General features: G+C 38.9%; 1 protein-coding gene across 6 annotated transcripts in view; it reads right to left on the bottom strand.

The window, feature by feature from the left end:
- Positions 1-981: 981 nt before the first annotated feature.
- The window catches only part of ENAH (ENAH actin regulator), a 94,571-nt gene continuing 70,033 nt past the window's right edge, over positions 982-25,519 (bottom strand). Inside the window, exons 5-15 of one of the 6 annotated variants that reach the window (XM_054062072.1) lie at positions 22,276-22,595; positions 20,281-21,081; positions 18,210-18,520; positions 17,790-17,926; positions 17,326-17,380; positions 16,964-17,012; positions 13,374-13,440; positions 10,825-10,887; positions 6,606-6,684; positions 4,816-4,873; positions 982-3,989 (exon numbers count right to left, since the gene is read on the bottom strand). In XM_054062072.1, the coding sequence (XP_053918047.1) occupies positions 3,952-3,989; positions 4,816-4,873; positions 6,606-6,684; positions 10,825-10,887; positions 13,374-13,440; positions 16,964-17,012; positions 17,326-17,380; positions 17,790-17,926; positions 18,210-18,520; positions 20,281-21,081; positions 22,276-22,595 (1,978 nt within the window). In that variant the 3' untranslated portion in view covers positions 982-3,951. The remainder of the gene's footprint in view (positions 3,990-4,815; positions 4,874-6,605; positions 6,685-10,824; positions 10,888-13,373; positions 13,441-16,963; positions 17,013-17,325; positions 17,381-17,789; positions 17,927-18,209; positions 18,521-20,280; positions 21,082-22,275; positions 22,596-25,519) is intronic. The other 5 variants (XM_054062075.1, XM_054062073.1, XM_054062076.1 and 2 more) reach the window with 5 other exon arrangements.

Raw genomic sequence — 25,519 nt, 5'->3', positions numbered from 1 at the left:
ATTGTAATTACCGACTCCTTCCCTTTTCACCTGCTCTTCATCACATCCCACTTTTACCTTGTTCCCCATGAGCCCAGTCTTCATGTACCAAAACCAGAGGCAATCTTGATTTTGCAAGCTTTGTACTATTTATTGTAAGAGACATGCTTGTATTTAGCACTGGAACTGAGCCTACTTCAAACCTTTTCAGAAGAGCCTATGTAAAGTGCCGATAATGAGCACTCTGATTAATCACAGACCACCTTCCTACTTCCGTAATACACAACCTTTAAAAACAGATTCTGTACATCCCTTGACACCAAGAGATTTAACACTGTTCAGAAATTTAAAACAGAATTTTTAATAATTGTTGCCTAAACACTACCCCAATAATAGCAGACTATTCTTTAATCTAGTGATAATTTTATTTTAAAACTCCTCTTTATAAATCATTAAGGTTGGTGCCAAACTTGGTACTCATACTAATGGTTTACCAAAGCAGGACTGTCCCATTATCTCTCTGAACAAAAAAAGCAAAAGCAGAGAACATCGCTTTCAGGATGTTAAGTCAAGAACATTTAGACAGCTACTTGCAATGTTCTACTGTAAGACAAACTGAGCAAAACTGTCCTGAGGGTGTAGAGAAAGCTATATTAATCTTTCATGGTAGGTTTTTCATTACTACTATTGAAAATACGTCACCAACATAAAAGGAGCAAGAGAAGAAAATTGGACTAACAGGAATTATTTGTCCCCTGGTCTTTCCCTCTCCCTCCCTTCCAAGTTCTCCATGGATACAGAAATCGAGGTGTATGCTGTGTGAGAATGTAAATCGAACATACATTTTAAATGGATTTTCATTTATGTATAGCAGTTATCGTTCATGAATGTCACACAGTCCCTGCAATTACAGTCTTTGTAATTGTCATTAAAATTTTGGGAATTTGAGTAGTAAACCTCAGAGAGTTTTCTACGAAGTTCCAGAAATAAATGGTGGCAACATGTATATATTGCAATTTTATTTCATTCGCTCAAACAAAACGTTAGCATGTAAGAAATTTAAAATGACACAATATGATAAAAATAGCAGAGAATGAACTGAGAAACTAAAAAGAAGGTAAACCTAAATGCATGAAAAGTCAACATTCATTAGTGATCATCTTCATTCTTTGATTGACACTCGATGCTCGATAACCTTTTAAAACAATGAACTGGAAATCATTATGACTATCTGAAGAGATTTCAGCACCAGCACTAAGATTTTTACATTCAGTTGGTTTGCAGTTGACTTAGTAGCCACTTGTCTATAGTGCAGGTTTATCACAGGTCAGATCACAGTGTTGAGGAAAGCAATGCTTCCCTGGCATTAGAAAGGATTCCTTAAACTGCCGTCAGCTTAAGACATCCGTTGTACAAAAGCACAGAACCACCACAATATGGTTTTAGAGGAACTTAGTTACCAGTAAGCAAAATAATCTTCGCTTCTGCAGTTCATTTTCAATACTGAAATCTCTGGAAATGGTGCAACTCTCAGTAGGACAGGAAATGTCTACAGTAATCTTTAATTCAATCCGATTTTCTGGAAAGAATCAATTCGGCAGTTTGGGATTACAGAAAGTATGTATGTAGAAGCAGCACAAAAGACAACATACGTTCCTTTTTCTTTTAAACAGAAATCATGTTAATTGTAGACCAAGGCACAAAACGTTTAGTGCATAAGCCAGTTCCTTGCACAACCTAGTAGTTCAGCCTTTAATTTTGGACCACTTATACCCATTCAAACTATCCCACTATGCTACTCCTGAACTATCCTAGAAACAAGTCAAATATGATTTCTGACAAGGGTAAACTTCTTTAATGCTGAAAACGTCTGCGTAAAACAAAAAGTTACACTGACAAAGATGAAAATGCCTCCTCTTGTTTTGAGAAAAACAGTACCCAACAAGCGTACTACAGATTTTTTTAATGCCTCCTATAAATGCATGCAGAAAACTGTTTTTATTTTTTAATTTAAAAAAAAAGATTAATACATGGAGTTAGGCAATATTTCCACTGTAGTCTTCTCTTCGAATGAATCTATAGAAACAGTAAATGTTTCAGTTGGAGAAAAGTTTCCAATTAAAGCCTTTCCAAAGTTGTAAGTGCTGCTTTGCTTTGGTGTGCAGCACTAAAGACAGTATGTTATTGAAAGCATTTGTCCTACAAATAGAGCTCTATATACTTTTAAGGTGAAACATTAATCTCTCCAAAAGTTGTAAGTGAACTTTTCTTTTGGATTGCCACAGATCCCAAAGCAAGCATGGCACTGTTACGGATCAGGAAAATTGACAATGCAAAGAAAAAAGGAAGATTTTTATCCATATCCTTTGTCCAAAACACTACAGATAGAAATTATGTGAATTTTATTCCACTGAACTGTACCACATGTAAAAAAAAAAAAAAAAAAAATTACAAGCCTAAAATCTGATAACCGTGGGAAACAAAGGTATCGCATCCCCTAAAAGTGATTCTCAAATTGCTGACTGAAACCAATGGCACACCACTGCTGTTTTTCAGTGCTTAGGTTCTGTGGAGCTGTGGGGTTTTGAGTTGTTTTGAAGAAGGGAGGCAGATATGAAGAGAAGGGGACATCTATTGTGACCTGACGCTCCTTTGTTCTAAGGTAACTGACTGTGATCCTGTCTTATTAAATGATCAAAAAGGAGTCTAAGAAAAGAGTGAAGCAAAGGGTCATTCATGGTGAAAAGGTGAACAACAACGCACTTACAACAGGGGCATCTTCAGTAACTGAGGCTTACATGTTTGTTCTCTCACTGAGAAATGAGTTAGGTTCATGGGAGTTTCAGAACCATTATGGAAGTATTACTGAATTTCAAATAGAAAACTGAAAAAAAGATACAAAAGGATTAAGTACCTGGTTCCATTAACATGGTTACTGATAAAAGTCACATTTTCCTCATTATTACACATGCATGTAAGATGAAGAAAAAGTGTAGAAAGTAATAAAAGTGTGTCACCTTCCCCCTCCCTCATCCCGCATCTTTCTGGGCATAAATCAAGCCTTACAAATGAAAAGGCTACTCTGTGACATGCAATTTTTCTTTTAATTAAAAAGCTGGCTGTGTTGTGTTACATTACAAAAATGTCCACATGCATAAATCTAAAAAAAGCCCCAAAAATCTACTGTAAATCTACAACATACTAATGATTTACATTTGACTGCTGATTTGCATTATGTAGAAGTCTTAGATTTGGTAAAGCATTGTAACAATGTAGGAAGGCATCTACATCTTTAAACTCTGGACTGTATTTGCTTTTTATTTTCCTATAAAATTGCATGAAGGCTAACTAGAGAGGCTTCCTATCAGAAAATTCCAAAATCTTGATATGTCATCATGGTCTGGGTCATTCACTTACAAATATTGCCCTTTAAAAGTACACACTTCTATTTGTTCCATGTTTTGTGAACTGAATTTCTACACATCTGATCTTTTAAATTATTCATGGAAATATCAGATATGCTAGGAAGACAAACCTGAGATGCATTTGAAGTACAACAGTAGAACTTGCTAACTCCTTCATTAACAAAGAAAACCTCTCTGAAAAGCCTTCCCAAGCTTTTCCCTGTTTTTTTTTTTTGTCTTAACAACAAATTCTGAAACATGTGCAATTTTATCTTGACATGAGTAGACTTCAAAGCACTGTGATCTTGTCTGATAGGTGTAGGAATTTCTGCATAATCATTACAGTAACTTTAAGAGTCTTTTCCACCCTGCTGTAAAGGTCAGAAAAAAGCTGCAAACTAGGAGGGCAATAGCATATCACCAGAGTGATGCATCTGAAGCTTTTCAGAATAGGTTGTTTCTCCCTCCTTCCAAGTGTCTGTTTGTCTCCATTTTCTTCTAACAGCTCACAAAACGTAGTCAGTTTTATACCAAGTTAGAGAGTCACATCAGCTTAGTACTAGTCTTTCTATGCAGTATTCGACTTGCTGAGTTCCTGCCTGATAGCTAGAGAGAGAGAGAGAAAAGTTAACAAATCAAATAGTCAAAGTAGAAAGCCAGAATACACAACTAACCCCTTAAAAAGAAGGCTCACTTTGCTCCAACAGTCTTATAACATAATTAACCTATATGTAAGATACTGTCATGTGCCTTCAGACAAGTGTCATTCTCAACCATGCAGTACCCTTTTTCCTCCTGTAAAATGTTTAACATCTTATTTTTCAGTTCTGCATCTCCAGCAAGCTTATAATCCTACCTGATGATAATCACTACAATTGCAAGTATCAAGAAGCATACCTGTGGGCTCATTTAATTTATTTTTGTTCATTTAAGAGCAGCCTTAGGGCTCTCATTGTTTACATTATCCTGTTGTAAAAGGCTGTGGTACACATCACACTCAAAATATAGGGAAAAGAACTGCATTCCCTGCAGCCCCATATCAGCCAGCTCTTTTTATGACATCAGCTGATGGCATTTGATATTTTACCAGCAGTAGTATCATATGCACCTCTGCAACTCTGGATTACTTAAAAACAACCCACACAATACATGGGGTGACTGCAAATCACTCAAATACAGCATCCGTCCAACCACTCTTAAAAGACACTACTTGATGTCAGTGTGCTATTAAAACAAAAAGCACAGGACAGAAAACGAAAGTAGAACAAAGAACAGGTTTGGCACAAACCAGAAGTATGCCATCACCAGACTAACAACAAAGCTACTTTTACCAATTTGTCACTCTCAGGCTAGAAACACATTATATTTACACTGTTGTGCACCTGTAGTTACTCACTCCAAGACTGAATAACAGCAGCAGACTGATACCTACCATCGATGAGTTCTTCCTTTAATTTCGTTAACTCCTTCCTCATTTCATCTAAAATGTCCTATGGTGTCGGAGCATAAACAACAGATTAGTTTTGCAACATGAACACATCAGTTTTGTCACCCGTAATTTCCTGTGGAGAAAAAATCTGAAATTGCTCCAACCTTTTTTGAAATGCACAACCCAGCCTTTTTCCTTCCAAGTGAATCCTCTAAATCTATAAAACGTGATCATCCATAAAACGTGATTAAAGGGAGGGCAGGGACAGGTGATGTTATAGTGGGGGTCTGCTACAGGCCACTGGACCAGGAAAAGCGATCAAGTGAGCAGATGAGGCCCTCTATAGACAGATGGGTGCAACCTCACATTCACATGCCCTGGTCCTCCTGGGCGGCTTGAACCACTCTGACATCTGTTGGAGGGACAACAGCAGGTCACAAGCAATCCAGGAGGTTCCTGGAGTGCATCAACAACTTCCTTCTCGAAGTGACAAAAGAGTCAATAAGGAGAGGTGCTATGCTGGACCCTATTCTTGCCAACGAGGAAGAGCTGATGGGGAATGTGAAGCTCGAAGGAAGCCTTGGCTGCAGTGACCATGAAATTGTGGAGCTCAAGATCCTTAGGGCAGCGAGGAGAGTGCACAGCAACTCACTACCCCAGGCTTCAGGCAGATCTGGGCCTCTGCAGGAATCTGCTCAGTACGGGATCATGGGATAAAGCTCTGAAGGAGAGAGGAGCCCAAGAAAGCTGGTTGATATTCAAGGATCACACCCTCCAAGCCCAGGAGTGATGCATCCCAACCAAGAGGCAGTTCAGGCAAAAACACCAAGAGGCCTGCAGGGATGAACAAGAAACACTTGGACAAACTTAAAAATATAAAAAAGAAGCCTACAGAGGGTGGAAGCAAGGACAGGCAGCCTGGGAGGTATACGGAGAAATTGTCCGAGCAGCCAGAGATCAGGTTAGGAAAGCTAAAGGCCTGACAGAATTAAATCTGGCCAAAGATGTTAAGGGCAACAAGAAAAGCTTCTGTAGATACATTGGTGATAAAAGGAAAAGTAGGGCCCTCTCCAGAAGAAAATGGGAGCTCTGGTGACCCAGGGTATGGGGAAAGGTCGAGGTAACTCAGTGACTTGTTTGCCTCAGTCTTCACCAACAAGTGCTCAAGCCACACCACCTAAATCACAGAAGACAAAAGCAGGGACTGAGAGATTGAAGAACCATTCACTGTAGGAGAAAAGGTGCAAGGCTACCTAAGGAACCTGAAGGTGCACAACTCTATGGGACCTGTTGAGATGTATCCACAGGTTCTGAGGGAAATAGCAGATGAAGTTGCTAAGCCACTATCCCTCCTATTTGAGACGTCCTGGCAGACTGGTGAAGTCCCCACTGACTGGAAAAGGGGAAACATAACCTCCATTTTTAAAACGGGAAAAAAAAGGAAGACTTCAGGAACCACAGGCTGGTCAGTCTCACCTCTGTGCCTGGCAAGATAATGGAGCAGATCCTCCTAGAAACTTTGCTGACGCACAGGGAAAATAAGGAGGTGAATGATGACAATCAAATGGCTTCACTAACAGCAAATCGTGCCTGATGAAGTTAGTGGCCTTCTACAACAGGGCCACAGCATTGGTGGATAAGGGAAGAGTAACTGACACCATCTACCTGGATTTGTGCAGAGCATTTAACACTGTCCTACATGACATTCTGGTCTCTAAATTGAAAACACATAGATTTGACGGATGGACCACTCAGTGGATAAGGAAGTTTTCTATTCAAAGCATTATACATACCTGCTTCAACCTGTCATAATCTAGACCTTCCAACTGCACTCCATTGGCACTGGGTTGCCCTGTTGATGTAGATTTTGGTCTGCAGGACAAAAAAAATTCATGAATTAGTGGCGACTCATTATTACAGTATGCATAGGGCCTCCTCACCAAAACTGCTAACATTTGTCTATCAAAAACATAGTATATAATTAGAATGAAACAAAATGTTGGAAGTGGGAGGGTGGGAAAAAATCAGACAGACCCAAAATACCACACAGAATAGAAAGGAAAAACCAAGAGCATTTTCCACAGACAGGTATATTAATTAGCATAAGAGTTATTAGTTCAAAACAAGAACTTTTCAAGTAGCAGACAGATTTCACAGTCAGTGGTTTCTGATTTTTTCATAATGGGCATGAAAAGATGAATGCCTTCAAATGTCAAATACTTTCCCTTCTCCCTTTTCAACTGCTTACCCCTCATTTCAGGAGAGGTCCTCTCAAAGAAACACTCCTGTAACTGTCTGAATGCTGTGGAATCGCCCTGGCACATTTTCAACATTTGACAGGACATAGCTAAGCAATCTTATTTAACTCCCTTCCAATGTAATTTATTCTGTCCATTGCTTTCTAAGCTACTGAAAGCAAATACTGTAACGGCAGCAAGATTTACAAGATGCTACTTGAGAGGAAGTTCTAGTGTTTTGGACTATGTCGTGTTCTACGCTGGTTTACAAAATACTCTCATAAGATACCGAAAGCTTGTTTACCAAGATCATCTTGCATTTTTAACACGTATTTCAGAAGAAATGCATTTTCTACCTTCTCAATTCTCTTTTCTGATCCCCACTGCTTATACAAGGTGTAACTCAGACTCAGGTACTTGCTACACTTCCAGAGGGCCTGAAGCTGTGAGTAGAAACAGAACCTAGATGCTAACAGCAGGAATACAGAATTGGTTCTCAGAAGCACAGATGGATGGATGGGTAGTGTGGGTCAGAGGAAGGAATTTTCTGCTGTTCTTAATTACTCTTTACATGTCGGCTAGCACTCTCTTTCCATTACTCTATAAAACGTTAGGCTAAAAAAAAGAACCTGTTGATAAAATTGCTAACAATTCACGTCACGAGGTTTCCCCAGTGTTTAGAATTATCATAGTATGCTCATGTGAAGGAAGGGCACAGTATTAGATCAAACTGGGTTTCATTGTTCTTATACGTGGCATCACTGAGCAAAAAAGTCCAGCCCAAACTCAGTGTCTCACTTCAAAATTCTTACATAAGAGGAACTCATTAATCAGTGCATTTTTCTGGATTTGTTACCTGAAGGTGCAGCTTCATTTATTGTGACGGAAGGTGGCCAGAAATAAAAAAAGACAAACCAGCAGGAAAGGGATAGATCTGCACTTTATCTTCTCTCAAATATACGGTATAATACTATCTTTCTCCAGAATAAAGCAGAATGTGTGAGGGACACAAGCAGTATATCATCGCTTTAGTTTTTTCCATTTATTTATGTATTTTTAATTTAGCTAACACAAAAAAGCTATGTTTTCACTCAGAAGAAAAAGAATGGTGAATAATGTAAAGAACAGCGTATTTTTTTGTTTTTACAAAATCACCACCTTCAGCTTTCATGCATCTTCCCTTATAAGACAGCAGTTCATCCATAAAGAAATTGTCCGATTACACTGTCTTCAGTGTGAGCTGAACGAGCCTCATACTGGATTGTCTTAGTGTTTATTACCTGACAGGGCCATCTTCTTATTTATTAACCAAAGGAAAATGCTCGAAATGCAACTCCCAAGAGAAAATGCCATGCACACCAAAGTGTCGTCTTGATACCACAGGCACTTCGAGGCTTGTACTCTCCAGCAGATATATTTACCTCTTGCAGGTTCCCAGAGTGAAAAAATGTTAAGAAACAACATGGGACACAAGAGTTGCCTTATTTTCCTCACCCTAAACTGTAACGGGCTGTCACTGAAGTGCCTGGCACATAGAAAGAATTCACGAAAACCTTCATACACATTCATAGCTACTGAGTCATCCTGGTGACAGGACATTTTAAATTGTCACACTCAAGTCTTTTGAAAAGAAAATAACTCCAGTGTAGGTGGTAGAAACCTCTTGACATTTTTTTTTTAATGCCTCATGATTATTTCTGTGCACTGACAAGTTGGTTATGACAAGCCTAGGGGCACCCATTTAGAAAGAAATTGTCAGCAGTTAACTGCACAAAAGTCAGCAGAAGGGATCGTATTAACTTTTGCTGCTGGACTTTGCACCAATGCAGAGAGGTGCACGAAAATCTTGTATTGTTATACCAGCTTGGTTCTTCACTTAGGATCAAAAGGCTCAATTGCTACAGCTGTTTAGACATAAGTCTATAGCAGTTTATAAGTAAATTCCAAGAGAGAAATTGCTAGTGTTACTGCTTGAAACACATCAAAATTAATACAATCACCAAGAAAGACAGAAGATTAAATATTCAATAACTTGATAATGGAAGAGGCTGGAAAATAGAATTCACCTTGCAACCACCAGAAAAATCTACAGTGTGCGCTAATGCTATGAAGACAAACCACAGTTTAGGATCTTCTACAAAACCCTTTCGATATCGATAGTTCATTAGGAGAGAATGCCTTGCTCAAAAATATTCTTCAAGATGAGATCTCTGGCAATCACTGCTTCATCAAGTATCTGATACTTAAAGTACTACTTGCAGTTTATACTTCAAACTATGAATGCTGACTTACTCCAAGCAGAATAGAATGAGTTTTTCAGATTGTCCATTTCCACTGACTATCACTTTCTTCCCATGCACTGTGGCATTACATCACTTACCCAACATGACCGAAAAATGAACCCGTGTCCCCTTAAATGCAATTCCTGGCTACTGATAATAGACACATACTACCTGCCTTAATGGAAGAACTCAAGTGAGAACATTCTTTAATATTATAATAGAATTACTTATGAACAATATTTTCATGTTTCTTTTGCTTCAGATCTCCAGAATAAAAAGACAGCTCTGGCAATCATACATTATATACTCCCGCTATCTGTCAAAACTCTCAACAGGAAAGCCTCTTCAAAAACTCTGCCACTCAATCTTAAGAATGTATTCCACTTTTGCTTTCCAAAATGCAAGACATTCTCCACTCAAAAAAATGAGGATTGTCATTTGTAAACTAGATAATTTCTAATCTCAGGCAAATCTAGCCCTCTTTGCCCCAAAATTATCCTGGTTTTCCTTCTTCAACTTGGTTAGAAGAAAGACTACCGGTGAATGCAGTTGCCATTAAGAAAAACATTAACTATCGAAATATAATGAATAAAACATCCCAACCATTTGATCCGAAGATGGCTAAAGAGCTCTCCCATGTGGTTTTTCATAGCATTGCCTAATAAGACAGTGACACAACCTCAACAGTCCCTAGAACACCTGAAATCAAGCATGCAAGATAAAGATTTTATTCATACCAACATGCAGAATACACCATCCAAGATAAGTAGCTAAAAGGGGAACTTTTCATACAAAAGATTAAGTAGTCACCACAATGAGTGCCTTCATGAAAAACAAAGCTGGAATTTGACTTAGTAATCCTGAAGGGCTCTAACATGTTTAGCTGTGGAAATCTCTTCAAACCTGAAGGCTTTCAATGCCAATATTTTACGACTACCACTACAGAGAGTGAAACTGAGATCTACAGCTTAAAATGCATATTATATTAATTTTAACTTGTGAATATGTTCCAAACAAAAATGGTAATTTATGTTTAAAAAATCCTTTTTATAATTTTGTTTTCCTTTCCAATGTTTAAGTCTGGCAAAATCTATTTGTTATCTTTACTTAATCTGTGAAAAGCAGATGTTAAAACTCACCTGGAAAATTAATTGCTGTTCCTGTGTATCTAAACTTTTTTTAAAACCTGCTTCTCAAAACACTATAAATGATTCACTAAATCATTGCATATCCAACAGGAATTTGTACCTTTGCAGGTGGTGACTGCCAGAAAATCAGTATTTAAAATGAATTCATAGCTGGTTCTTAAGCCATCTCAATTTGCCTTTGACACCATCTCCTTTTAGCCAGTCCAAAAATGGGCTCAACTGGACAAAAAATGTGAAGAGGAACCCGGTAGTGTGACTGGTGACTACTAATCCATGCAGAAAAAGTCCTACCCTGAACTGGTCAAAACGGTTATTATAAAGTCTCAAATCCCAACAGGATGATACCTGCTTAATGAATCATAGAACCTGTTTTCAGAAGCAAGCAGATTTTTCCATGGAGATTCCCGTCTATGAAGGGGAGAAAGACTACCTTAACAAGCAACAATTCTTAATTTTGTTCAGTTTTAGCACCCTGAATACCATGGAGTTTTACTAGTTGTGTTCCAAGAGTTCTATTTGAATATTTCAGGAAATACTAAAAGCACGTAACTTAAATCTTTTCGAAGTCTGCTATAAAAAAAAAAATAAAAAAAAAGGTCTGATTTCAAACAGTACAATAGTTATTTTAAATTACTTAGAACATTCATCCCAAATAACAACTCCTTCATTGTCTACTTATTTAGAAGCTTTGGAGAGAACATTCTGCTTATTTGCTAGTTCCTTAGGTAAATGCTTTGTTTAATCCCTATAAATGGTTCATACCCTTTCTGTAGAAGTCAGAAGCAGGCTCTTGATTTTTACCAGCTGAAAGGTATCTCATTTTGGCAAACATGGTATGAGCATTTCAAACAGCAGCACTCGTTGACTAGCTCACTTGAAGTTACTTTAACAAGCTGCTTGCAGAGACAGACTTGGTATATGTAGAGAACTAAGAAAAATGGAAGGGTATCCAAGAGAGACTCTCAACACTGACTAGAAAACTGTACCAGCATTCTTAAAATATATAATATGGCACCTTCCAGCAGGTTATGACAATGCTGGAAAATACTGACATTCAATAAACACAGAATTCTTCTTTTGAAAGACTTTTATCTTACACATCCAGGGAGGCTCTCCTCAAGCTGATTTCTACCCATGTTTTCCACTGATGAAAAAAAGCCTGATGGAGAGATTTTCAATATGTTTCAAGAGAAGTCTCAAAACTCCTCTGTACTCCTTTAGGTCAGAAAACATTTTTAAATGGACCTCAGTAACCTCCGAATTTCACTGGTTAAAACAAGATAAATGAAATAGCATGCATAAAGCAGTTTACAAGAAGCTACAGCTGTCAGGACAAGTAGAATGAAGAGTTAAGGACATTTCAGACTCCTCAAAGGAGTGATATGGAGAGCTGCCTTATTATTAATCCCTCTGCTTTCCTTTCTTCAACTGCTTATCCATAGGGCATCTACAGCCAAAGGGCAGCAGCTGTCTTAATAGGAGATCTAAAATACTCTTTAGGATTTCTTACACAAATTATTTCTGTGACAAGTTCGTCCTCAATGTCATATATTGATACTTCAATCTGCTTGAAAACAAGAGACCACAGTTAAAAGTACGTAAGGCCCTTTGGGGAATGAGGGAGAAGGTAAGGGGAAGTCAAGGCCAAAAGTAAAGCAGCATTTTCCTACACTGACAGTATAGCAGAGAGGAAACCATCACCAATGTCACCTGCTTTTTGACAAAAAACAAAAAACCAAAACAAAACAAGCAACCAGAATCAAGGCTGTAGACATTTTAAGCTCCTAGACTTGGTTAGTTCTGGAAAGACAGGCAAGACAAGGATACTTATATAGTTTAAGGGTGTTTAGTGCTGTTTCAGAACTGAAGAACTCGACAGCAACCCTGACTACAAGTAAAGCCACTTGGAGAATAACTGGGTTTTGTTCTCTAACCATCAAATCATAGAATCATAGAATGCCAGGTTGGAAGGGACCTTGGCGATCACCTAGCCCAATCTTTTAAATCTTGCATAGCTGTTAACAATGGGCCAGAATTTTAAGGAGAATTCTAGTCATCCCAAAACCAACACTCAATTTTAACACGTTCTTTTGTTTTCTCTCGATAAATTAGGGTAACTTTGTCAGATTATTACATCTCATAATCCTCTGATCTCTGTGAAGAATATACAGGAATTATAAAGTGAACAAGCTTACTCCTTAAAGTAAATGGCAAATAATTATACCTCAAAAAATCAAAGAAATTGCTAAAGCAGCCATTTCACTCTTTTATCAAAATGCCTACTGAAATGCCTACTGCCTAACAAAGTTCCTGCTGGCAAGTTACAAAAATCTAATGCACTGAAGGATGTATGATACTTCTACACTTCTTCACTATGGAACTACTTGGACTAGTTTGAGATGGCTACTAAAAATTGTCACAGAATCATACCTTACCAAGATAGCTCAAGTATCCAGAGAACCATTCTATGACTAGCACAGAAACAAAAACAAGAAAACTTAACTAGATTTCCTACTGAGTATATGAACCACAGCTCTGCATTTGGGTTCCACTTGCAGGAAATTTCAGATATTAAAGTGTAAAGAAATAAAGAATTAAACATTGCTGTAGGCAAACACATACCTTAATAACTGAAGTTACACATCAGTAATCGTTAAAGAACCTTTTGGCTTTCCGCTTTACCGCTAGAAGTTTCACTTACTAGCACTTTCCCAAAGCAACTTTTCATTCTTAATTAAAACTGCCAAAAACCGTTTCACAGCAGTAATTTTAAAACCGGACATTTTGCTTTTAATGCTATTAAGGCGAGTCTTGCTATTTTAGTCCAGTGTCTTTAGCAGCACGAGCTACAACAGCAAACATAAGGAAAAGATAGTTGGTACAAAAGGGAGTACCTGGAGATAACAGGTGACTTGCTTCCATTCACTGTATTTGTTCTTTCCCAAGGCTTTCTCGTTAGTTCTGGAAAACATAATGAAAATATTAGAACCTGTCTTTTTCCATTTGTTGTGTAATTTATGTGATGAACTTCCAAGTACCTGGCAACTTAAGTCAGCCTTCTTTGGTTGGTGGGATTTTTCGGGGGAGGAGGGTGTTTAGTTCTTTTTTTGGTTTGGGTTTTTTTCTTTTACTACATTTGTATTAGTTCTTTCATATTAAGTTAATCCCTGTTGTAACAATCTTATTTTTGTTATACCATCATTTATGTTGTGATAGCATCTTAAAGTCTCACTTTTGTTCTAGACATTTTAAATGCCACTTGATTCCTAATCCAACTGGGAGAAGGTCTGCCTATACTTCACAAATCTCATTGCTTCAGTTGTGAAACATAGAATTCTGGAACTATAATCAAACAGTCACCTTCCGATACTGGGGGAAGATGTTTTTAAACTAACGGAGTTTTCCTAAGCTGTTAATGAATTAAATAAAAGTAATTCAGTGCCAATTTCAACGAAGCAACATCAGGCATGATACAACCTCACACGACTAGAATACTTTTCAGCAACAAGGGATTTATTTTCCAAAGTCTCCTCCTCAAAAAAGATACTTCTAAAGTTTCCCCTTTTCAAAATAAGGCAGACTCAAAAACTAAAGGTACACTGCCCTAGGATTCGGAAGAGATTGTAGTTTACTTACCACATGGAATATTAGATGTAGTTTTACTACGCATCTCTTCTCCCATCTGGGCAGCTTATACTCTTAAACACAAGTACTCTACTCTACACCGTGGAAGAGGACTATTGGGCCTAGTCTATAGGCATGAGTCCAATTTGTAGTCAAGCTTAAAAAAACCCGACTTATCTTTATAAATGCTCGTGCTTCACTTCCCATTATGAAGCCTGCTTCCAGTTCTCCATAGAATCCTCTCCAATAAGCTTTGACTCACTATCCTGAGCTTATTACACTGATCTAAAGTCACACGTGAATGCTAGCTTTATTGTGTAGGTTTGTTTGTCAGCAGCAGATAGATAAAAATCACAGCTGAAACAGGGCAAACAGTTCAGTTAAGGACAGTTTACTTTGTGTCCTTGCCTGGTGAATGAGGTTTGGTTTTTCCCATTAGTGGTCTCACCTAAGCCCTTCCTCAGGACATACACTTATCACAACAAACGCTTCCTTCGTTACAGATCAGAATTTCATTCCTTACAATCTAGACAAGTTAAAACAGTCTTTCAGTAGTGTGAATTATTATTACTTACTTCCTTTCCTTACTTACTCAGGACTTTAATGTGCCACTAATCTTACCAGTCTTTATTTCAGATTTGGGATTTGTATGCTTTGTTACCTTTCTTTTGTATTGTTTAGCTTCGCTAAGTTCAGCAAGCTGAGAGGCAGAAATGCCCTTTCAGACCAAGAAGTTCTGTGGGATGCAGCTAGATACCGAGAAGCCTATCTGAATTGCACAAGTTTGCTTGCATAGCCTACGACTCAGCCAACTACAAATTGTCAATGCCAGTAATAATCTTAAATTGATATACCAGCTTTCAGGACATGTTCTGCCATAGGAGTTATTTCAGTTGTATCTGCAAAATTGAGAAACTTTTGCTATGGCTACAGCTTGCTCAAGGATCAATTGATTATCCTTATCTAGCTGAAACAGAAGCATTATCCAAGGGTCACATATCCCCTGCCTGTCCTGTGGTTTTGAGCTTGTTTTGTTTATGTTATTATCCATCATGTTTCAACTTAGGTTTTACTTAGCTTTACGTGACTCTGTATTTTTTCCCCTAAAAGAAACTGGCCACATAGGGAGGAGAACTCATACCTGTAAGTAATTACAATGTAACTTTCTCTGTAAGCAACAGGAGTACAGCCCCTTAACACAGCTGAAATGTATCAAAATAAAGGCAAAGTGACCCAAGCTCAGGACAGAAGAAATGTCCCTCCTTGCAGCATTACACTTCTCCTGACAAAGAATGTGGAACTCTGATAGTTCATCACAACAGCACATAGCAAGGGTAAGCACAGCACCTAAGAAAGATGTAAATGCTGGCAAGCCTGTGTATAACAATTTTAGTTATATTATTAATGGTAATTAGACATAATTATGCAAATTTTTGACCTGACCTCAGTACGCCAAGCATCCTCTTAAATATTTTAAAGACATGTTCCAATGATAAGACACAGCATTACCAGAGCATTTTACATCAAGAAATGGAGTGAAATCTCCCCACTGGAAGGAAACAGTCCAACTCCTCTGAATGTATTTGACATTTGGAAAAAAATAAATGATGAGGCTTCTTATCATGACAACCAATTAAAGGAACCATTTCACTTCCATAATTTTTCATTTCTCACTTTTTGAGCCTTTCTTATTAGAAGAACTGTTCCAAAAGCAGTCATTTCCCCAAAGGTAATACCATCTCTCTGTTCAACAGAATGAAGCAACCTCCTAAGCTAAGTGGCAGGGGAGTGGAGATGAAAAACTTAATTTATGTTAAGTCATTTATTGCCTTGTGGTCTAATTTCTTTTGATTATCAGCTGTATCTCAATACTAACAGTCTTCCAGTTATTTCCATCTGGACACACTTAGGTCCTAGCTCTCCTTTTCATCCCACAGCCAGTGACTGCCTGGGTTTTGTTCACCCTAGAACAATGGTTTCCAACATTAAGGCCTGCACACCATCAAGTGACTGAAGTATACACACTGGAAAACAAACAGAGAAAGCCAGAACATACTGAAGGCTGGTACATTCATTACTCAGTCACTTTCCTCTGCTATCTGCTTGCAGTACCTTCTAGGATGACTAACTCCAGGTTATACAGCATATCCTCCCCCTTTGCTATGCAAGCAAGGGGAGCTGGCCAGGAAAGCTAAGGGTACAAGAAGGTACTACTGAGGGACAGGAAACAAAAGCCTTGAGTGTCACACAAGTCCTTGTAACACATGCGTTGACCACATGAATACGTATGCATGCTGACAATACATCTTGGCCAACCACAGAACTGGTGATATGTAAGCTTTCCTTACTGACTGCAGAAGTGTCGGCTACACAGTTCCAAACCCTGTCACAAGCATAACTCAAAGGAATCATAGTTAAAGGATTTCTGCTCCATGCATTTGTCTCGATTTAGAAAGAACACTTGCACATGAGGGAATTTTTACTGAAATACCTGGAAATGGCAACTGTTTCTGTCTGACTCTCACAGTCTGGTACATCTGCCTTGAAGGAAACAAACTCCTGTCCCAACTCGTGTCCTGCAATGACTGAGACAACTTGCTTCCATATTCACTACCAATTGCCTTCTGTGCATCAGCCCCACAGCTTCGACAGGGGAGGACCCTAAACCAAGTGCAGCGTTCCAGTGCTTGTTCTTTTTATCTGTCATCACTTAAATGCTTCTGAACAGGACCCATTCTACAGAAAATGCCAAGCTGCTATCACAGGAGAAGAGGCAGGCTCCAAAATTCAGCACAGCTGACATATTTGTCATTAGGTTTCAGCATTATAGTCACAGAATTCACAAACGTGTGCTACTTACCAGGTGTGCTTGTTGAAGAAACCTTAGAAGTTGAAGACTCTGATTCTTCCTGATTAAAAGGGAAGAGAAAGGGAGAGGGAAGAGGGAGGAGAAAATGGAATAGGGGGAGGAGAGGAAGAGCGAAAAAACACACCTTTAGTCTGTTAGATTAACAGGAGTAATTTCTCAACTGTTGAAAAATATTTATTTCACTTTTTATATAGATCTAAACGGTTCTGCTCAATTGTCTGTAGAAACTACACAAGGAATATGCACTTCACAAAACAGTGGCAATTTGTGTGGTATCTCTTATGTACATCATTAGAATCCTTCTCATAATCTAGTACTGAATAATGTGAAGTAGATAAAATTCCTAAACTCACAGTTTTATCTTCTTTCTGCTCTGGTTCTGTTGATCCCTTTTCAGCAATTCTTCTCCTATAAGCAGAGACAAAAGTTACCATGATCATCAAGGCTGCAGGATGGAAGAATATTCTTTAGTATAGTTAAAAGACTTGATATGTAGATAATTAAAAATTAGTGTTTAAAAAAGTACTTTCAAACTAGCTTCAAGGAAACAACACTCCTGGCTAAAACAACTGTACAATTCTTTCTCCTCTTGAAGTCTGCATCCCCTCCCCTACTGCTGCACAAAGATCTACACAGAAGAAAAGTACTCTATTATACTCAAGTAAAAATGGCTATTCACAAAATGTTATTAACTTCACAAAACAATCACATGACCAAGCTGATGTTTCTTTGATCCTTACCCAGCTGCAAACAAGTACCCAAAATCCTACCTCTATAATAAATAAGAGGCTGGAGCATAGTAGAAACAGGTCCTTACCTCCTGGCTAGCAGGGCGCTCATTTCTTCCATCAACCCACTGCCTCCCAAGGGAAGTGGTCCATTTCCACGACCACCGTCTGTTTTAGATGAAGCAGAGCTGCCTCCTCCTCCACTTGTACTGGAAGAGTCTTCACCCTTCAGAACACACAAAATAAGAGCAGATAAATACATATATGTGTAAATAAAAATACAGGTGACTTAATAATAAGCAGCAAAGTTAACGTACGAAAAAGAAATAACTGTATAAAGAATGTGATGGGCTGGCAGCACATCCTACAGTGCTTTTCTAATAATTAATTAAACCTACTCCAAAAGTCTTGATACTGCTATTAGTCTTGAACAAAAATTACAAACAGTTCAGGAAGACAAACAAGATTTAGAGGCAGGAATCAGAAAAAGAAACAAGAATTATATTTACCCGGGAGACTTTCCTAAGTTTGGCTCCAGCAAGTGCAGCTGCTAGTCCAGTTAAAGGGCGATTTTCCTCGGACACAAATCCCACTGAAAATCCAGAGGCAGGGAGTGGGGGAGCAGGAGGTGGCAGGGGAACAGGAGGAGCTTGGCTAGGAAGTGGAGGTGGTGGCGGTGGTGGCGGTGGTGGCGGCCCTGCTGCTGGAAGTGGAGGTGGTGGTGGTGGGCCAGGAGGAGGTGGGGCTGCTACTGAAGACTGAGCTGGGCCAGGGGGTAGAGGAGGTGGGGGAGGAGGTGCAGGTGGTCCTTGGACAACACCTAGTATCAAAGAAGAAACAAATAGACTATGTTAAGGATTCAGAATAAAAATATCTTATTTCTATTGAAATATCTGTTCTTTTGCTCAGTGTACAAGATGTCAATACTGGTAAGGGTCCTTTTTATAGGCAAGAAAACACTGCAAGTTTCAGTAGGAGAGAAGGATTCATATTAAATACTCTAAAAATATTACATAGTATACAATGAGAGATCAGACAGTTTCAGAGATGTTTACATACAAAACCCCTCCAGTCAGGTTCTGTGCTGCAACCAAGAAGAAACTTATACCGGGAAACAGACAAAGCTTTTTATAAGGAGTTAGGTAAGGCACAAGCATTATACTGCGTAGGAACAATCCTGTGTGTTGAAATGGTGCTAAACGCAGAGAGACTTTAACAAGCATTTAACATACCACCCAAACATCTAAACCCTGGAACTGTTTGAGTGCCAAAGCTAGTTTCTAAGCTACTTAAAAACGTTCCCTCTAAAAAACATTCTAGGAATCAACTTTAATAATTTAATACAAGCACTAATTAGTGAGTTAGAAGGCTGACATTTTAAGCTGATAGAAGAAGCTCTTCTATTTTTGATTTATGATTCCTTTAATGCTTTAAGTTCACATTGGTATGCAATACAAATTGTGTTTTGAAGAAAGGATATGCTGATGATCACTGTTACAAGAACAGTTTATGAAACTGTGACTAAGAAAACAGCTCCACGCATCCTCCCCCACCTCAATCAAATTGCCATAAGCTACTTAAAAAAGCTGCACAACTACCTCAAGTGACCTCTACAGGCAGGCATTTCACATATGACTCTTTCTGGTTTCCTACTCTGCTAACCACTGTGTAAATTTAAGAGCCATTTAAACTCCTTGGTCCAAGCGCACACTTTTATTCAACGCTACACCTGAGGCCATTCAACCTATTCCCACTCCGTTCCAGAGTAGCTCACACCTTCATTTAAGACAAGAGGGTATAAGCAGCATCTGCGCTGCTTGGCTTGTGTGCGATGAAGCCACAGCCTGCTCATCCCCCAGAAGCCCCTCTGCCCACACAGTTGGTCAAGCTACTGCAGACTTGCATACAAAGACCTGAATTTATTGAATCAACACAAAAGCAGGACTCAGGTTAACAGAGGTATTTCCATCCCTGTAAAACACAATTCTATCATATTGGTAGAGCGCCTGTTAAGACTGTCACGTGCCTAACCAAACTCGTTTTCTAAAGTCTTTTTAGCTACACTGGTAGATCTTGTCTTTCCATAAGTGCGTGCATACAGCCAGATATCATAATACAACCACTGTCCAGAAGGAAATGAAATTTCAAAATTTGAACAGAGTATCAAAGTGGTTCAGACTATTCCTTGCTCCAGGTCACTCACATGTTCAAAGTCACACGTGTTCTTCTGTGTTGGCTGCCGTTAGGAAACTTATGATGCTACCTATTAACACCATGTTCCAAATAACTAACAGTGCAAGATTTACCAAGCAAGTATTCAATAAGCTCTTCTCTTAACAGGTGAGAATCTAAGAAATCAGAAATTTACTTCTGGTAGATCACAGGAAGCTGGCTCTTTTCTGCAAAGCTTTAAAGTTTCCCTTACCTCAGCTTTCCAAATGGTATTTCGTTGTGGTATTAAGATCACTGCAACTTTGAAAGCACTGTACTAATTCTTTGGGGCAGTTATGGGCTTTGACACCAATTGGTTTTGACTGCATTCCTGATTAGTGCATTAGTAGCAATAACAGAAAGCCTTACCCTGCTGGGTCGTAGGATCAATCGGCTGAGAGGCTGCCTGCAAGACTGGCTCAGAAGCAGAGGAGTCTCCCAGCACAGAGTTTAGAGAGTTCTCAACAGAGGCAGGGGTAGCTGCAGAGGGAGAAGGGAGAACACTAGGCTTGGATGAGGGAGTCGAGGCATTCGGGGAGTTGGGAGAAGGAGAAGCTTGAGGTCCAGAGAGTGACAGAGGCGGAAAGGAAGGCAGTGGGGGGGGAGGAGGTGGCAGAGGTGGAGTTGGACCTGAGGTAGAAGGTGAAGGAGCTGGAAAAGCCAGGTTTTCAGGAAGCCCATTAGGAGCTGTGGGAGACGTAGACATTTGGGTCACTGGATTAGAAGCTGACACCGGGAGGACAGGTCTTGGACCAGTAGCTTTGCCTGGTGGACTGCTTATCATTACTGGAGGAGATGGGGGGAGGGGGGCAAAACTGGGTGCAGACCAGGCCACAGGCTTTGTATTTGGAGGCAAAGTCGCTGGGGCATTGACAGGAGAAGGAGGCCGAGAACTTTTGTTCAGTGGACGAGGAACCGTAGCATAATGGGGGAGAACAGGGTGGAAAGCTGAGCCTAAAGATGTAGCAAAACGTGATGCAGAGTGCCTTAGAGGCGGTGTAGGGGGAGTGGAAGTCGGTGGTGCAGAAGTCACTACAGCATACTCCGGTGTGGCCTCTGACATTGGTGCTGAGACTGCTTTTGCATATGATGGAGGAGGTGCTGAAGGAGGCTGGCAACTGGAGTAGTCAGGAAGTGGAGTGCTATACGGGGAGTTGTCGAAAGATGGAGCTGGACAGAAGATGGAAAGCAGCAGCAAAGGCAGGACAAAAAAAGGAGAAAGAGAAAAAGGGAGCTAATGAAGCAACAAAACCAGCATTCAAACAAAATGTATAAATGTAGACTACAGTTAGTACCAGAGGATTAGGCACAAGTGAAAACACTGTTAGGAAAGTTTTACATATTATCAACAGTTGTTTTTAAATTTTACCAACTATTTTTGTGCCAACATTTGAATTTACAAGTACATTCTAGAGTAAGTTTTCTCACTTCCACCTGTGAGATCGATTAGATACAGGGTTGATTAATCAGTCTTTTATCAGCTTTTATCTTCTTATTTGGTTGCAAATTGCAAGCAAGTGTAGTGATCTTAACATTTGCTACAAGTCCACTAACAAAACTCACACCATTGGCAGCAAGCATCATCTTTCTCTTCCCCAGAAAAAGCTCCAATCACAAACTTGAAACTACTGGGAGTAAAACTACCAATAAAATCCTCTGCTCTAAAGTGACCAGCTCTTACATAGTATACCTCAAATTTTACTATGAGCTGACTTCTTAAGTAAACTGAGCTTGTTACTAAAGAACAACTAAGTACTTGACTAACGTTCCATTATATTGCCAAAATAAGACAACTTTCAGTTGCCACTGGATACATTTCCACAGTCAGTGCGCTATGTTATCTACAAACACATATAATACATTTCAGCGAAATGTTACTACAACAATACATTAAGAAAACTTTATACGGAAAGGCATCTCTTGCACTATTACTTTGCCTCATGTAGGTACATACCTTCTACATTAACACATTTTTTTCCCCTCAGATTATATAATCAGAATACATCTTGTTTAACAGAGCAAACAATGATAAGCTATTTAGAAACTTTAACTCATCATACTTTAACCAATGTTGGAGGTGTCCAATATGATTCAAGTTCTTCAAGCAATCAGAGAGTATGGAAATGGAGTGAGCAAATAGTGCAAAAAAAGTTTCAGTGTTCATAGAAAATTATGGCAGGAAAGTCACAGATCTTGGACTTCTTGTCATAAAAATGGAAGCAATTCCAGCAAATAGAAGCCCAAAATACTGACTGTTGTTGCACAACTGTACTCACTGCCTTCCGTTGCTTCTCTCCCACTCCACCACCCAAACACATAAATAGTAGTCTGGTACTTGAATACACTCGGTTCTGAAATTCTTACCAGCATTTGAAATTCTTCTCTCTCTTTCCCATTCCAGTTGTTCCCTTTCCAACTGTTCTTGCCGTTCTCTTTCTTGCCTTTCTCGTTCAAGTCGTTCAAGCCGTTCTCGATCCTGCCTCTCTTTTTCTTGTCTCTCCCTTTCTAGGCGTTCTTGCCGTTCCCTTTCTTGCCGTTCTCTTTCCAGTTGCTCCTGTTCTAGGCGCTCTCTTTCAAGTCTTTCCCTTTCTAGCCTCTCCCTCTCCAGCCTCTCCCGTTCCATTCGTTCACGCTCCAGCCTCTCCCGTTCCAGCTCCTTCTGCCTCTGTTGCTCTTGCAACTGTCTACAATCATGAAAAAAAGGGAAAAGACTAAGCTGCAAAGCAAAAACCAGAAACAGAGCAACTTGTCCAGGACAAGAAGCGATAAACTAATCAACGATCTTCGTACCAGCAAGGACAAAAGTATGGTATTTGTACCTACACAAAATTTGTAATTCTACATGTTATTTTTCTGAGATGGATAACTGTTGTATTGTGCTTACAGTAAAAATCATATATCCAATTTCCTCTTAACTGATTTAACATTCTGAGAGAGCTTTCAAGAGGCAAGAGTAGAAAGTTGTCATTGATACTTTACTAACTGATGCAATCCTCCCAGTTTGGGATACGGAGTCACATTTATTCTTCACACGGTATTTTGTACTTGAAGCAATTAATAAAAGTACAGTGAAACAGCAGTAACACACTTGTCAAAAAACCCCACTTCCAAACAAATTATGCTTTAAAGATAAGCTAGTCTACCAGTAGTTATCCAGATTTTACAGAATCAAAATGTATACACATCCCTCTCCACCTACATAATACTACATGAACATACAACTTAAATGGTGTCAAGGCGAGAACACCCCGAAGGCCAGGAAAAAGTGGAAGTGCTAAGAAAAAAATACAGGGTGCAGCAGCCAAGGAAACACTGTAGAGAGCTGGAGTTTCCAGCTCATGGAAGTCTTTGCAAAGGAAAGACTAGGGTGAAGATGTGGAGAGTAAAAAAACAAGTAAAAGCCAATCAGAGGAAATATAAAGAACTTCCAAAGAGTAAGAGGGAATCGTGCAAAATTTGCTGCCCAAACCCACCAGGATGGCTGAATAGAAAGGGCTTTAATGCAAAAACACAGTGGGAAAAGCTTTAAACACCCCTCTCCCACACACTTGCATTATAATTTCTTGAGTTTTATAAACAATGTACATTCAAATAAAATGCACATTTCTAGTCAGTTAAAATATAGCTTTTGATTTTTCAAATCTTTTTCATCTCCTGGGGGAGCTCACTACTAAAGGAAGAATTAAACACATCCTCCTCAAAACTGCAGCCAATGCGTTTCTGTCAGTCTGTATCGCTGAAAATCGTTAGTTATCACCCTTTATTTGAATTCTTACTTTCAAGAAATTGTGATGTTAAAAAGAACTTGTATACAAAGCACAGAGTCACTTCTTCTGCCATGCAGATGCAAACTGAAGATAGCTTCTAAACAAATACAAAGCACAGGCAGCTTCTAAATATAAAGCAAAACGGAGACCTAAATTTTGACACCTTAAGCTATAAGATATGCGCCTTCTATAGATAGCTACTGGGCAACCTTATTTGGAAAGGTCATTATTAATTCTACACGACATCCTTACAGCCATGTAAAACTGACATGTGAAAATGAAGAGAACTTCAACTATTTCATTCCTATTCCTTTTCTGCTCAGGAAAAACCGTCAGAATCGGAAATCTCAGCTTATGCACAGTTACTACCGAAGTTCATCTTCTTTCAGAACAATGTTTTTCCTTTAAAATCAAACAAAGAAAACCCTGTAAAATATTGAAATTTTGTGATTGCTATAAGCAATTAAGTTCCAGTTACATCCCACAAAAGGACTTTTCCCTACTGAGCTTGTTACCTGACATCCTCAGAAGCTGCAAAATAGTTCTGTTCCTGTATCAGTTCTTCCATCAGCTCCTGCTCTCTCATGTAAGTTGTAATGGCAGTCATTAAGAAATTAGAGTACAACTCAGCTTGTTAAATGCTTGATTTTTAGCCTCTGAAGTCCACCAAAATGTCTACTAATTGACTAATACATATTTGGATTTGTACAAATTATCAACAGAATACAATGCAAGCCACAGAAATTTAAACTTCAAAAAGGCAATAAAAATATTTATGGCATTGCATTTTTGCTTGCTTTGTATTGTACAAACCAGCTTTATCATGTGGTCTTTTCTCCTCAGATAAAATTTATTATTAGAGAAACACAGTGTTTTCATCATGCACCTCTGTTTCCATCTGAAAACGGTGAAAACAGCAGAACCGAAAAGGTTCAAAAGCACCAATGCTATGAACAAACTTACCAGTTTCCATTCAAAAAACAACTAAGAAACTGCAATTCTGCATTCTGGAGAAGACAACTGGAAGTCTAAAATCCTGAGCCATGACAGCATTCTAACACAACAGCTAGGAAGAAAGAGTCAAAGCAACCAATAACAGCAATGCTGAAAAAATATTTTTCTTTTAACATAAATAAATAGTGAGCACCTCTGCATATCAGGGAGATGAACTGTGGGACTCCTCGCCAGAATGATTCAAAGACAGAGTAGGAAAAAGCCCAGTAAACTAAAAAAAACCCAAAAACTCATGGAAGGTCATTTAGGAAACAGAAACTGCATCATGCACAAGAAGCTGCTGAACCAAAATGTGCAGATGATTGGAGAGTAGTGGAGGAAGTATTCTAGGCTTTTGCCCTGGCTTAGAAGGGCAGGGACTCCCACTAGGTTTTACTTAAAGCTTTTCTGACTACCAAGAGGGGCATGTCTATGTGTGTGTATGCATGTACTATATATGAGCTTAACAGGGTGACATGAAGAGACTGTGTACTCTGTAAATGTATACCCTGTCTCTATATAGCATGTAACTACATGCAATTTTAGCTAAAGTGTAAGATGTATGTCTAAATCAAAACGTTTGTTTGGGATTGACTAGTTCTCCTAATATGTATAAACATGATCCTGAGGCTTACCTGGGGTTTTTCCTCCTCTTCTGAGCACTATAAAGAGACAATGCCCACGTCATAACAAAACATACCTAAGTGTTTATATACTTTAACCTTCATGTGAAGTAAAAAATATTTCGGTCAGCAATCAACACTATCAAAACTGTATTGGCTGTCTACTAAAATACAGATAAATGTCATGAAATAAGCACTTTCACCTACACAGGATCTAAATGGAAC

This window comes from Cuculus canorus, chromosome 3 (assembly GCF_017976375.1).
Source record: "Cuculus canorus isolate bCucCan1 chromosome 3, bCucCan1.pri, whole genome shotgun sequence".
Classification (NCBI taxonomy): domain Eukaryota; kingdom Metazoa; phylum Chordata; class Aves; order Cuculiformes; family Cuculidae; genus Cuculus; species Cuculus canorus.
The sequence above is the reverse complement of the archived record's forward strand: the minus strand, read 5'-3'. Positions and strand labels throughout refer to the sequence as shown.